At 45.9% G+C, this 13,007-nt stretch overlaps 1 protein-coding gene across 1 annotated transcript in view; it reads left to right on the top strand.

Moving 5' to 3' along the window:
- HAO1 (hydroxyacid oxidase (glycolate oxidase) 1) overlaps positions 1-9,058 on the top strand; it is a 40,042-nt gene extending 30,984 nt beyond the window's left edge. The window contains exons 6-8 of the mRNA XM_015409455.1: positions 521-679; positions 5,824-5,893; positions 8,988-9,058. Coding sequence (XP_015264941.1) covers positions 521-679; positions 5,824-5,893; positions 8,988-9,058 — 300 coding nt within the window. The remainder of the gene's footprint in view (positions 1-520; positions 680-5,823; positions 5,894-8,987) is intronic.
- Positions 9,059-13,007: the final 3,949 nt, after the last annotated feature.

Raw genomic sequence — 13,007 nt, 5'->3', positions numbered from 1 at the left:
GGGGTGGGGCTACTCCTGGGGCCCGATCCGCTGGCGGCGGGTAGTGGGCCTCTGGGGTGGGGTTTTCCCCACCCCCCGGGGGGACTTGGCAAGCCAATTACAACACACCTCCAGACAATAGAGACTAGTTGCTCTGGAGAAAATGGCTGCTTTGGAAGGTGAACGATGTGGCATTTTACCCTTCTAAGGTCCCTCCCCTCCCCTCCCCAAACTCTGCCTTCCCCAGGTTCCTCCCCCAAAGTCTCCTGGTACTTCCCAATCCAGACTCCAGGTACTTCCCAATAGTAACCCTAGGTATATCATAGATATTAGGTGAAATTGCTCCCCAAACGTTCCCTTCCACAGGCCCCACTTCCAAATCTCCAGGAATTTCCCAGTCTGAAGTTGTTTAAGAAGTGTGCCAGTAAAATCCACATGGGTGTTCTTGCTTGTTCTCAAAAAAAGCAGACTTTGACCCTGACATTTTGGAGACTTGAACAGACTGTTGAGCCAATGTTGGTGTTCCTTCTTTCTTTTGCAGATCGAGGTGCTGCCTGAAATAATAGATGCTGTGGAAGGGAAGGTGGAAGTGTTCCTAGACGGTGGTATAAGGAAAGGCTCAGATGTTCTCAAGGCCCTGGCCCTTGGAGCCAAAGCAGTGTTTGTTGGCAGGCCCGTGGTCTGGGGTCTCGTCTACAAGGTAAGGTTGAAACAGAGCAAGAACAGCTACTCAGGGTGGGGTCTCAAAAGGCAGGTCTGCACACGTCTTCCTCAACTGGAATGTAGTGGTTAGAGTGTCAGACGAGGATTGTGGTCCTTTCTACATTTTCCTGCTACTCCGGATTTTCTCAGTGTTCTGAGTCGAGGCAATTTAAGTCCCCAGCAAAACAGCATCCAAATGACTCGTGGAAACAGCAGACTGAAACCGGGCTGACTACTGAAGGGATCAGAATGGGGGTGGGGGAGAGAACCCAGAATAAGAAGATGGTTGAACTCAGTTTTAGTGCAGAATGGGGGAGAAACAAACCCAGAATAAAAAGAAGGTTGAATTCGATTTTAGTGCAGAATTGCTTGGAGGACACCATGGCGAACATGGATTAAAAGGAGAGCGCAGAAAGGGCCACGGATCTCACTCTGCCATGGAGACGGTCTGGGTGACGTCGGGCCGGCCACACCCTCTCAGCCCAGCCCACCTCACAGAGTTGTGAGGATAAATCAAAGGAGAGGAGAATGATGTAAATCAGTTTGAGTCCTCGTTGGGGAGAAAGGCAGGGTATGAATAAATTAAACAAATATCCGTATATGGTTGGTTGTTCGGTTGGTGGCATACCATTTAGGCGACAGACTGAAATGGGAGCCTCCCTTCTGGGCAAACTTTACCCTTTGCCAAATAAATCCCCTCCTTGTCCCCATTCCAGGTGCTGGATAACCCCAGAGAGAAAGTTCACAACCTTTTGATGTGCCCCTGCTACTCTAGAGGAAGGGAGGTGCAGGGGAGTCCCTCCCTCCTTTGCGTGCAGGGTGCATGCTGGGTACAAAAATATCCTTAAAAGGTTAGTCAAGAGTAGAAAAGGGCCAACTCTAAAACATACAAAAATATATATGTATTTATTCACCATAAATTAAAATAACAAACAAAGGGCCCATTCAAACCTCATATACAAATACGAAAACATACAAGGGCTAATAAGATAGACCTAACGCGTTTCGGCCTTTACAGGCCTTCCTCAGAGGTCTAATACAGACAGAACATATAGGCTGATATGAAAAAATACATACAGTCCTACATATACAAAATATGGAATAAAGACCAGAAACCAATTGTTCTGAAGTTTAACCACTGGGCAAGGAAAAGAAATAAAAAAATACAAATGAAGCCTCCAGTGTAATCACTTGTCCAGTGGTACTTCTTTCTGGTCAACTGTATATTCTTCTGAGATTGTACAGCCAAATGTTCCCAATCAAACGTTCCTTAGGTTAATTTATGGTGAATAAAGACATATATATTTTTGTATGTTTTATAATTAGAGTTTTAGAGTTGGCCCTTTTCTACTCTTGACTAACCTTTTTAGGTTCTGAATTCAAGGTTTAGGTTCAGTTTTTCCCCCCTTTTTTCTTCTTTGTCCTTACAAAAATATCCTTCCATGTTTTGTCGTGCTGCGGGAGCTTCTCCCCACACCCAAGCGTTAATTTGGATGTGGCAGATGACGTCTGCCTAGGTAGATGGTGGGTTGAGGACCAGGGAGCCCCACGTTGAAATCCCCACTCAGCTGTGACCTCAATGGATTGAAAGTAGGTCAGTCACCATTTCCCAATATAATTTCACCTTGTAAGGTGTGAGGGTAAAAGAAAAGGGTTGCCAACAATGCTTTCGCTGAGCTGTGGAGTCTTGTGAGCAAAAAATCTACTTTGTGAGCTGCTGGCATTAAAGTTGTGGGCGAGTAATTTGGCGACTGTATAAATTAGTTTGCTCTGGAGCCCTCCTTCCTGAGCTAAGGCAAAAATGTGTGAGCCGGAGGCTAAAAAACTGTGAGCTAGCCCACACTCACTCAGCTTAGAGAGAACACTGGTTGCCAACCTCTAGGTGGGAACTGGAGATCTCCCAGAATTACAGCCAGGGGTCATTTCGTAGAAAAAGAGCTAGGGGAACTCATTAGCATAACTCATTAGCATATGCCACACCCCCTGACATCACCGGAAGTGTGTCATAAGGCCACACACCCTGCCCCCAACGGTCTCGGCCGCCACCGCCGGCCTTGCAGTTCCACTGCCAAGCCCCATGAGGTGGCCGAGCCCCATGAGGTGGCGCAGAGGTGGTCGTCTTGCCAGACGTAGGACAGCAACGCGGCTGCATCCAAGCAAGGCAGACCTGGGATTACATTTTGAATGAATGGAAAATCTGGCAAAGGCTCTTGCGCGGCCCCATGACAGCAGTTCCTCTGGAGAAAATGGCTGCTTTGAAGGGTGGAGTCTATGGCATACTCTGCTGAGGACCCTCCCCTCCCCAGACCTGTCCCTCTGCAGGATCCCCCCCCTCCCCAGTCTTCACGGATTCCCCAACCCAGAGTGGCAACCCTGGGAGGGGAAACGTCTTATTTGGCCGCTAGATCCAAAGAACTCTACACTTTCTGAGATATGAATGAAAGGGGAGACATCTAACTGCAGAACAAATCTTTATGTTTAATGTATTTGATGGAATGACAGGCTACTGTTGAATAAACTGAGAAACAGTGTGTGTGGATCCACCCTTCCTCTAGGAGGCCTTCCTCCAGTGTAAGTGGTTCTTCCTCCTGCAGAAGAACCACTGAAGTTGGAGGAAGGCTCCTTAGGCTGGAATGGTAGGATAGCGGCAGGATCCACCCTGACACAGCAGAACTCACTAAGTGTCCCTGATTGTATTGTACAGTTTGGTGTAGTGGTTAAAGGCATGGACTCTGATCTGGGAGAACCGGGTTTGATTCCCCACTCCTCCACTTGCACCTGGCCGGATGACCTTGGGCAAGCCATAGTTCTGTCAGAGCTGTCCTTGAAAAGAGCAGTTTCTGTCAGAGAGTTCTCTCAGCCCCACCTCCCTCATAGGGTGTCTGTTGTGGGGAGAGGAATAGGAAGTAATTTGTAAGCCGCTCTGAGACTCCGAGTGAAGGGCGGGATATAAATCCAATCTCCTCCTCCTCTTCTTCTAAAATCCCAACCGAAGCAGCCTCCAGATAACATTTTTTTTTTGTTTAAATATTTTTATTATTCTTATTATTTTCATTCTGATTATACATTTTCGTTGGCCAGAAATGCCAGTGCCATCAGGAGGTCCACCAGTGGGGCCAGGACATTAGAAGCCCTCCCACTGTTGACCCCCCCCCAAGGACCAAGAAGACAGAGCATCACTTGCCCCAGAGTCCTTATCTATACCTTGTGGCGAATTGTCACTGATGGACCTCTGCTCCATATGCTTATCTAATTCCCTTTTGAAGCCGTCCATGCTTGTAGCCGCCACCACCTCCTGTGGCAGTGAATTCCAAGTGTTTAATCACTCTTTGGGTTAAGAAGTACTTCCTTTTATCCGTTCTAACCTGACCGCTCAGCAATGCATGAATACCCCACCACATATTTTTCTTACGTGCTAAAGTCCGTGTCCAAATTTTTGGTTAGGGCTTGGTTTCACTTCCAGACATAGGGACAACACTCACACTCAGATTTTCCATTCTTGCCCACCCATTATATGGAAGCCAAACAAATATAAACTCTACTGTGGGTATAGTTCTTTGGTTTTTTAAGTGCCTTCCTTACAGCATTCCTATGCCCTGGGATGGTGGTAGATCTACTGAGGTCCCAGCTGCTTCCGCAGATTCCCCCCCCTCCACATAGAAAGCAGGAAGCCCTTACATTAATGGTGACCATCCACCAGACAATTGTGTAGATTCCAACCATCATTCATGCCATTCCTGGATCTTCCCCATATATTAAAAAATAAACCCCAGCTCAAAGAGGAATCTCCAGGGTGGCTATGGGGGACAGTCCATGTGGACACTCATTCTGTTGCCACTAGATATGGGCTGAGTGAAGCGAAGCTTTGCTTTCATAAATGCACGTGCCACCCCAGACCTCTACCCATAATTCTTGAAAGGGCCTGTTTCCCTTTCCCTGCCAAACCCAGCTGTAGCACTGCAGCACAGGTCAGTGCGGAAAAGGTGGTGGTAGTTCTGGGCTGTGAGGGGTCTTAATGCTGTGGCCATTGTGTCTGTACTTATGAGCAGACACAGTGAGGAAAAAGAGGAAGTAGTGTGTGTGGGGGGGTCAGCGTTCCCACTAAGCTGTGCCAGCCTGTGCTGGCACACAAATTCCCAGCCCCGAGCACACAGATCCCCCTGCTTCCCTCCCCAGGGCTGCCACTATGCTACAGCTCACCCCACCCCCTCCATCACACGGGGAGAAGTGGCACAAAGCCAAGCCTCCCCTCCCCTCACTGGCCGAGGTCTCCTCCCCCCTCCCCTGGGAAGGAAGGGAGGGGGAGCTGCCAATCATTTAAAGTGAACAGCTGACTGGTGGGTCCGCTGTTCAGTTTAAAGGGAGGAAACCCATTTTAGTCAGGGGTAGTTTCGTAGAAAAAGAGCTAGGGGGGTTCATTAGCATAACTCATTAGCATATGCCACACCCCCTGACATCAGGGGCCCGGCGGTGGACCTGCAAGGCCGGTGGGAGTGTGAGGAAGCCCCGCGAAGGCCCTCCCTGGCCCCAGGCAGGCAGGGGTGGGGAGAGGTGGGGAGGAAGCAACTTACCCTCCCTCTTCTCCTGCCTCCTCCTGGCTGAATGAGGGCTGGAAGCGGGGCGGCCGGAAGCAAGGGGCGGGGCTTCGTTGTGTGCCCCGCCCCCCGTACCTCACCCGGGGAACTGCAATCCCCCGCGATCCCCCCCGAATCGACCTCTGATTTTAGTGCTTCCTTTGGCTTCTCCCCGTTTGGAAGTGTGTGTGTGGGGGGACTGAAAGTGTGTGTGTGGGGGGGGGGACTAGCATGCTGCTAGTATTCTCCCTCCTCCTGGAGTATCCCCCCTCCTACCTTGCCCAACTCCCTGGGGTGATCTGAGCCCTCAGAGTTTTGTACAAGGAGCCCTTCCATCTCCTGCTGGTCCTGTTTTGGTTACTCCCTAGGACTTGAGTATACTGAGTTGAAAACAGAACTGGCAGATAGGGCTTGGTTGTCCATTCATAGCCTGAAACAGTAGCAACTAAAAGTGTTGGTGGGATGGATTGGAGGTGGGAAATTCTCTCCAGTCGATGCTTACCAGGAAAACTGATGCCTCACGATAACCTTATGGTGATTTATTATGCAGTGTGTCTAACTTAATCAGGGTGAAGAGGGTGTGAAGGAAGTCCTCCAGATATTGAAAGAAGAGTTCCGGTTAGCGATGGCACTTTCTGGTAAGATGCACAATATGAAAGAATTGTGATGTCTCCTTTCGTATGTCAGTTTGGTGTAGTGGTTAAGTGCGCGGACTCTAATCTGGGAGAACCTGGTTTGATTCCCCACTTCTCCACTTGTACCTGCTGGATGACCTTGGGCAAGCCGTAGTTCTGATAAGAGCTGTTCTTTCTTGAAAAAGAGCAGTTTCTGTCAGAGCTCTCTCAGCCCCACCTCCCTTCACAGGGTGTCTGTTGTGGGGAGGGGAAGGGAAAGGAGCTTGTAACCTGCTCTGAGACTCCTTTGGGTAGTGAAGCCTGGGCTATAAATCCAATCTCCTCCTCCTCTTCTTCTTCTTCGGATAAACGTTAAAGTGAGATCCATAACATGGAATTAAGAATCTTGTACATGTGCATGTTGGTTGTGAACCCATATGCTGTTCACACACTTCTGTGGATGAAGATTACTTATTTGGAAAGGAGTGCTTGATTTGCCATGAAATAAAGGGTTTAGAATGAAGCATGTTGTTTTTCTGTCTTGAGATGTTCCGAACCCATATGCTGTTCATACACTTCTGCGGATGAAGATTACTTATTTGGAAAGGAGAGCTTGATTTGCCATGAAATAAAGGATTTAGAATGAAACATGTTGTTTTTCTGTCTTGAGATGTTCCATATACCTCTTCTGTGAGACCCTTGCAATTCTTATGGTTTTGATGCTTCACATTCTAGCATTCACAGAAGTCGTGCAGGCTCCCTTCAAGAATACAACTCCAGGTCATCCTTGGAAGCAACATCTGAGGCTCATAAACCGCTAGGGTTGTTGAGTGGAATTTTCATTGCTTGAAATGAATGAATATTCATTGCATAGTCTTCTCACAGAAGTTATTGATTCTATGGTAATTCATAGAGATGCGGTCCAGCAAATGAATGATCGGTAGATGGTGCTACCATTGAGGGCTTGTTGACAAAGGTTTGGAACACTTATGGATCAGGGTTTTTTTGGGGGGGGGGGGAGGAAGACAGCCCTATTAAGCATAGAACATATTTTGGTAAAAACAGTCACCTGGAAGACAGGATGGGTGGTGGTAGTTGTTTCCATTTGTAGTCTGCCTTTCTCATTGGGACTCAAGGTGGATTAGACGTATTATAAAAAACCTTTTTCAGTCAGTCAGTACATCTAGTATGCAAATGTTTGTGTTTAAGGCAAAAAGACAGTGTACGGAAAACTTTATCCCTAATAAGAATCACCACCTGAGCTTAACCTTTATGCCTCAGCTTTGCTCCTTCTACAAAAATGCCCTCTGTGGTGGAACATACCTGCTCTGGCCTGCAGGCCCCATTTCCACCCTGCCCTCCTAGGGGTTCCCAACTCCCTGGAGGGGCTTTTCTTTCTCTCTAGGGTAACTTGCTGCCACCACATGCCTTTTGTTAAGGAATTGCCCACAGGGAGGGACAGGACTCCCAGCCTTCTTTCCCAGTTTTAAGGCCTTGCCCCTGTGTCTCCTGCTACCCAGTTCCTGGTTACCATGGGGACAGTTTACTCCCTTGGGCACCCTTGGAGGAATAGCCACTTGCCAGCCCCCCTGGAGCCCCTTTTAAAATACCGTGTCTGAAATGGTGGAGGTCTGTGTGGTACAGAGAACCACTCCCAGCACCAACAGTTTAAAGCATTTATTAAAAAGAAAATGTTTACAGCACCAGATTGAGCAAGATAATTCAAAAGAAATTAGGACAAAAACACTAATCCTCTTTACCTCTCTTACATACCCTATAATCCTCTTTACCTCTTTACATACCCTATAAGATGTTAAAATAAAATAGGCTCTTTTAGCTTAGGAAATTCTAGATCTCTAAAGAGTTGCCTTTACCTTAAAGTGTCCTTCAGCTCCCTAGGCAAATCATATGGTCAATGGCCACCTGCTTGCAGACCTGAGCTCAGAGTTCTCCTCAAAGCAGCATCCCAAAGAAAAAGAGCTATTTCCTGTTACAAGAAGATTTTATCAAATCCCTGTCTCCTCCCCCTGACCAGGTCCAAGATGCACTTCCTGGAGATCTCCAGGAATCTACTTCCTCAGCCTCTCTAGAATTTGACACCCTCTACCTCTCTGTTCCCTGCCTGGGTGGTGGTGGAGAATGGGGAAGTTTGACCATTCCTTTTTCTAAACCTTATTAGCATTTGTATGAAGGTAAGCCTGGAAAGCCATTGATGGACTCCCTCCTTCCCAGAGAAAAGAAGGAGGAAAAAAACCCTTTTAAAATGCCGCGGAGGTCTGCTTTTTGCCAACCTCTCAGGAGAAAATGCATTTCGTCACACGCTCCTGAACAATTGTTTTGCACATTTTGCAAAATGATAGAAGCGTTCTAAAAGCTTCAGTCAGACCATTTCACAATGCAGGAGCCACCATAGAGAATGTGCATGCACAGGTAGTTGCCAATTTTTCCTGCTTGTGGGGTGATGACTATGGAAGGCTTTGCTCAGGTGAGCAGTGCTGTCAGAGTGGAACATTGCAGGAGCTGCAGTCCTGAGGGTCTGTGGGTTTATAATCTATTTATAGTAACTCATTTTCCTTGAAGGAAAAGATCTACCCTAGGATGTATTTTAGATGCTGAAATTTTGTTACTCAGTCTTTGTAATACAACAGAACAGATCGTATCCACCCAGCTTCTTGGCTCAGTTCTCCTGAGTACAGCCGCTGTCCCCACATGGCTTTTGTCCATGAAGTTCCCATCATCTTTTGACGATATCCCTTTAAAAAATTATTTTATTATTACACTTATATCCCGCCCTCCCCGCGAATGGGCTCAGGGCGGCAAAAAAGCTGGTTGGCTCCAAAACAATGTATGTTTTCACCCGAACAACCTTGTTTGAATGTATTTCGTCAACAGCAGCAAAGTAAAAATAATTATTTTGAGTAGGAAAACTGATGCTTGATACAGTTTTACTGCTACTGTCCTTTTGTTAAATTTCCTGGTATCTAGTTGAATACGAGTCACAGCTGTAGAAGAACAGACATGGCCTGCATAGTTCTGTTAACATGTAAGATCACAGAAGTGCTCATTTGGGGGGGAGCACATGATTAGTGGCTTATGTTCTTAATTTTCCTGTTTCCAGGCTGTCGAAGTGTGGAAGAGATAGATGGAACACTGGTTCGGAGAGATCGACAGGCAACCTCCAAACTCTAGCTGTGTTCTCTGCCTTTTGGGAAGCTGTTAAACTGATTGCAAATGGTTTGTGCTACCTTATCAAGAAACTGGGAAGTACAAAATATATTCTGATGGATCACAATGAAGTGTCTGCTCAGTTGCTGAAATTCAGATTCTTTACAAATATATTAAGGTGTTGTTTTTAATAGTGTGCTTATGGGAAGGGGAAGTTCTGTTTCCAAAAATTCATTATTTTACTATAACCATTAATTCCTCTCATTCTCTTTTAAAAGATACATTTCTCTTTGATTTCTGTTCCCTTTATGTTACTTACCACAGAGTGGTGCCCTAATAGAAGTACAGAAAGGTCTGGGAAGACATTGCCTGCCTCTGAGCATCTACAGAGTGAAATTCTGCAGAGCTTGCCTTCCTTCCCCTCCTCCCTTCAGATTTCTCTTTGATAAAGAAAAGTTTCTAATCAATTCCAAACGCCAAATCCCTAAAAAAGGGGGAAGGAAACAATTTTTTGGATTTCAGGGATGTTGTGTGAAGAAAAATTAAGAGGAATTAAGAATTTTTCTTCACAATCCCAGAGGTCATTTCGGGGGGGAATGCAGGGGATTGCAGTTCCCCCGGGTGATGTATGGGGGGGCACATGACGAAGCCCCGCCCCCTGCTTCCAGCCGCCCCGCTTCCGGCCCTCATTCAGGCAGGAGGAGGCAGGAGAAGAGGGAGGGTAAGTTGCTTCCTCCCTGCCTCTCCCCACCCCTGCCTGCCTGGGGCCAGGGAGGGCCTTCGCGGGGCTTCCTTGCACTCCTGCTGGCCTTGCAGGTCCACCGCAACGGTCCCGGCAGCGGGGGCCGGGACCGTTGGGGGCGGGGTGTGTGGCCTTATGACACACTTCCGGTGATGTCAGGGGGTGTGGCATATGCTAATGAGTTATGCTAATGAGTTCCCCTAGCTCTTTTTCTACGAAACGCCCCCTGCACAATCCTATTTTAAGGGTTCGTGTTGACAGCTCAGAAGAATAGTACTTTGACGGGTGTGAGTTTTCATTTTCTGTTTGGTGCTTGACTTGAAAGGATATGTTCAATTCTGATTTCCAAATATGTCAGTGGAAATTGAAACACCAGGTCAAATAAGTGGATTATCAATTTCATAGATCTTTTTAGGCACACCTCAGTGTCGCCACTGTTTCCCAGCAAGTTGAATCCCCAGCTGACGCTCCTTTGCGGCACCCCTTTGGCAAAAGGGCATTTATTTTGGGGAGAGTTTTCTTGAATTCGGATCTGACTCTCCCCATGGGTTCTTCACTTCCTTTGAAAATGGGTTGTGTGGCTGTGTCGTCATGTACTTTGTCAGTGACAGAACCTCCTTTTTTTGTGCATGTACAATATCGTTATAACATCATAACATTGCAAAAAAAAAAAGGCTGGCTGTATCGTGGGGAACCAACTAAGAAACTGGCCTGCGAACTGGATACACCTATTCATAACAGTGTTATTTAATACTTACGAAGCATGCTAAATGTGTTGTCATGTTCTTCATCTTATTTGCGCATGTGCACTAACATTATAACATCATAACATTGCAAAAAAAAAAGGCTGCCTATATCATGGGGAACCAACTAAGAAAATGGCCTGCGAACTGGATACACCTATTCATAACAGTGTTATTTAATACTTACGAAGCATGCTAAATGTGTTGTCATGTTCTTCATCTTATTTGCGCATGTGCACTAACATTATAACATCATAACATTGCAAAAAAAAAAGGCTGCCTATATCATGGGGAACCAACTAAGAAAATGGCCTGCGAACTGGATACACCTATTCATAACAGTGTTATTTAATACTTACGAAGCATGCTAAATGTGTTGTCATGTTCTTCATCTTATTTGCGCATGTGCACTAAAATTATAACATCATAACATTGCAAAAAAAAAAGGCTGCCTATATCATGGGGAACCAACTAAGAAAATGGCCTGCGAACTGGATACACCTATTCATAACAGTGTTATTCAATAATTACGAAGCATGCTAAATGTGTCGTCATGTACTTCATCTTATTTGCACATGTGCACTAACATTATAACATCATAACATTGCAAAAAAAAAAGGCTGCCTATATCATGGGGAACCAACTAAGAAAATGGCCTGCGAACTGGATACACCTATTCATAACAGTGTTATTCAATAATTACGAAGCATGCTAAATGTGTCGTCATGTGCTTCATCTTTTTTGCGCATGTGCAGTAACATCATAACATTGTAGTAAAAAAAAAAGACTGGCTGTATTGTGGGGGACAGCATGGTTGCTGTTATTTCAAAGGTCCCACAGAGATGATGGATTCTTGGCCAGAGACAGAATAATTGGAGAGAGACACTGCCCTCTTTGTGGGTTGGCTCAGAATTACATACAGGCCTGATTTTCACGTGGAGCCTACCCTCATATTGAAATACTACAAACCTGCCCAGCCCTTAACTTTTACAATTTGTTTTAAATGTGTGGTATTTGGTTTTAGGCCACTGAAGAAGGCTCAGAACCAAAATGCGTCTGGTCTAGTGGCTTTTTATGAGATATTCTGCTATGTGATTCATATTCAGTTGACGTGCATGGTAAATGGAAACACTGCACATGTCTAGAGTCGGACTTGACTGGCTTTCGAGCAAGGGAAACCTTTACCTTTATCCTTAATTTTATGTCTGTCTGTTTTGGAAAACTAAAAATGCTTTATGAGGGGGGGAAAGGGGGGGGAGAAACAGTACAAGCGTGAGGCAACAAAACCTACCTACAAAAACCATAAAGTAAATAAGGAAAGGAACTTCATGGACAGGTAATTGCATGAAAAAGGTTACATTAAACCTCACTACTCATTTTGTCCCTGTGTTATAACACAGTGTTGTTATTAAGTTTTTTTAAAATCAGCATCGTGACGCAATCAAAACTACGCTTTTTGGGGTGGGGTGTACAGGTGATGCTGCCGCCACAAAAGGGCATCGGGAAACAAAATTCGATTTCAGAAATTCCACACTTGAAAACTGTGAGTTAATACTCAAAGGGAAAAAAATTGTGAGAAAAGTGGATCCGGAAAACAGGGTAACGGGGCAGTAAATTCGGAGCTACTCCTGGAGCAGCCAAAAATTCTGCAGAAAGTTTTACGAACATCAGTGAGTTAAGAACGTTGGTGCAACAGTTTGCACGTATGCATAAATGGTCTGAATTTCCATTTTGCTATAAATCAGTTGCCTGAGACTCATACTTTGAATTCCAGTCACAAATATGTGTGGGGTAGAGCAACAATTTCTTAGTGTTGGAGTATGTCTGATAAAAAATAGGGCTGGCAAGGTAGTATGTCCTTTTTGCAATTTCCCCCCCTTAAGGCCTGAAGGGGATATTCTCTCCTGTCCTCCCTGTTCTACCAGCATTGGCTTGGATCTTCTGGAGCTTTTCCAGGGGCAGTAGCATTTTAAAGTAGTCTGAACTTGTTTGCAGATACGCTTTTCCGAAATTCCAAAAGAAACCACAATCCACATAACCAGGACCAGCTAAAATGTCTCAAAACAATGTGTAAGCTTTCAGGTTCACCAGATCTCTTTATCAGGATGGATGTTAAAAAATGGAGAAAAAAATGTGTGTGGGGGGGAGAGACGTTTCAGTCCATGATTTTAAGAACATGAGCCCTGCTAGATAAGATCAATGGTTCAGCATACTATTTCACATAGCCGCTAAACAGTTACCCTGGAGGTCCAGCGAACAAGGCACAAAGGGCAAGGTCTTGCCCTGTTGCTGCCTCCTAGGACTAGGTTTCAGACAGGCCCGTAGCCAGGATTTTTTTTTAATTCGGGGGCGGGGGCTTTAAATAAGTCAGGGGGCACCCCCCCAAGGGAGCGCCTGGGCTGGATGGGAAGTTGGGGTGTCTTGGCAGGAAGTCATGGGGCTGGGCCCCAAGATGCCCCACTGTAGCTATGGGCCCGGTTTCAGATGT

The sequence above is a fragment of the Gekko japonicus genome, unplaced genomic scaffold (genome assembly GCF_001447785.1).
Source record: "Gekko japonicus isolate JY-2015 unplaced genomic scaffold, Gekko_japonicus_V1.1 scaffold846, whole genome shotgun sequence".
Classification (NCBI taxonomy): domain Eukaryota; kingdom Metazoa; phylum Chordata; class Lepidosauria; order Squamata; family Gekkonidae; genus Gekko; species Gekko japonicus.
Note: the sequence above shows the minus strand (reverse complement) of the source record. Positions and strands in the feature narration are given on the sequence as shown.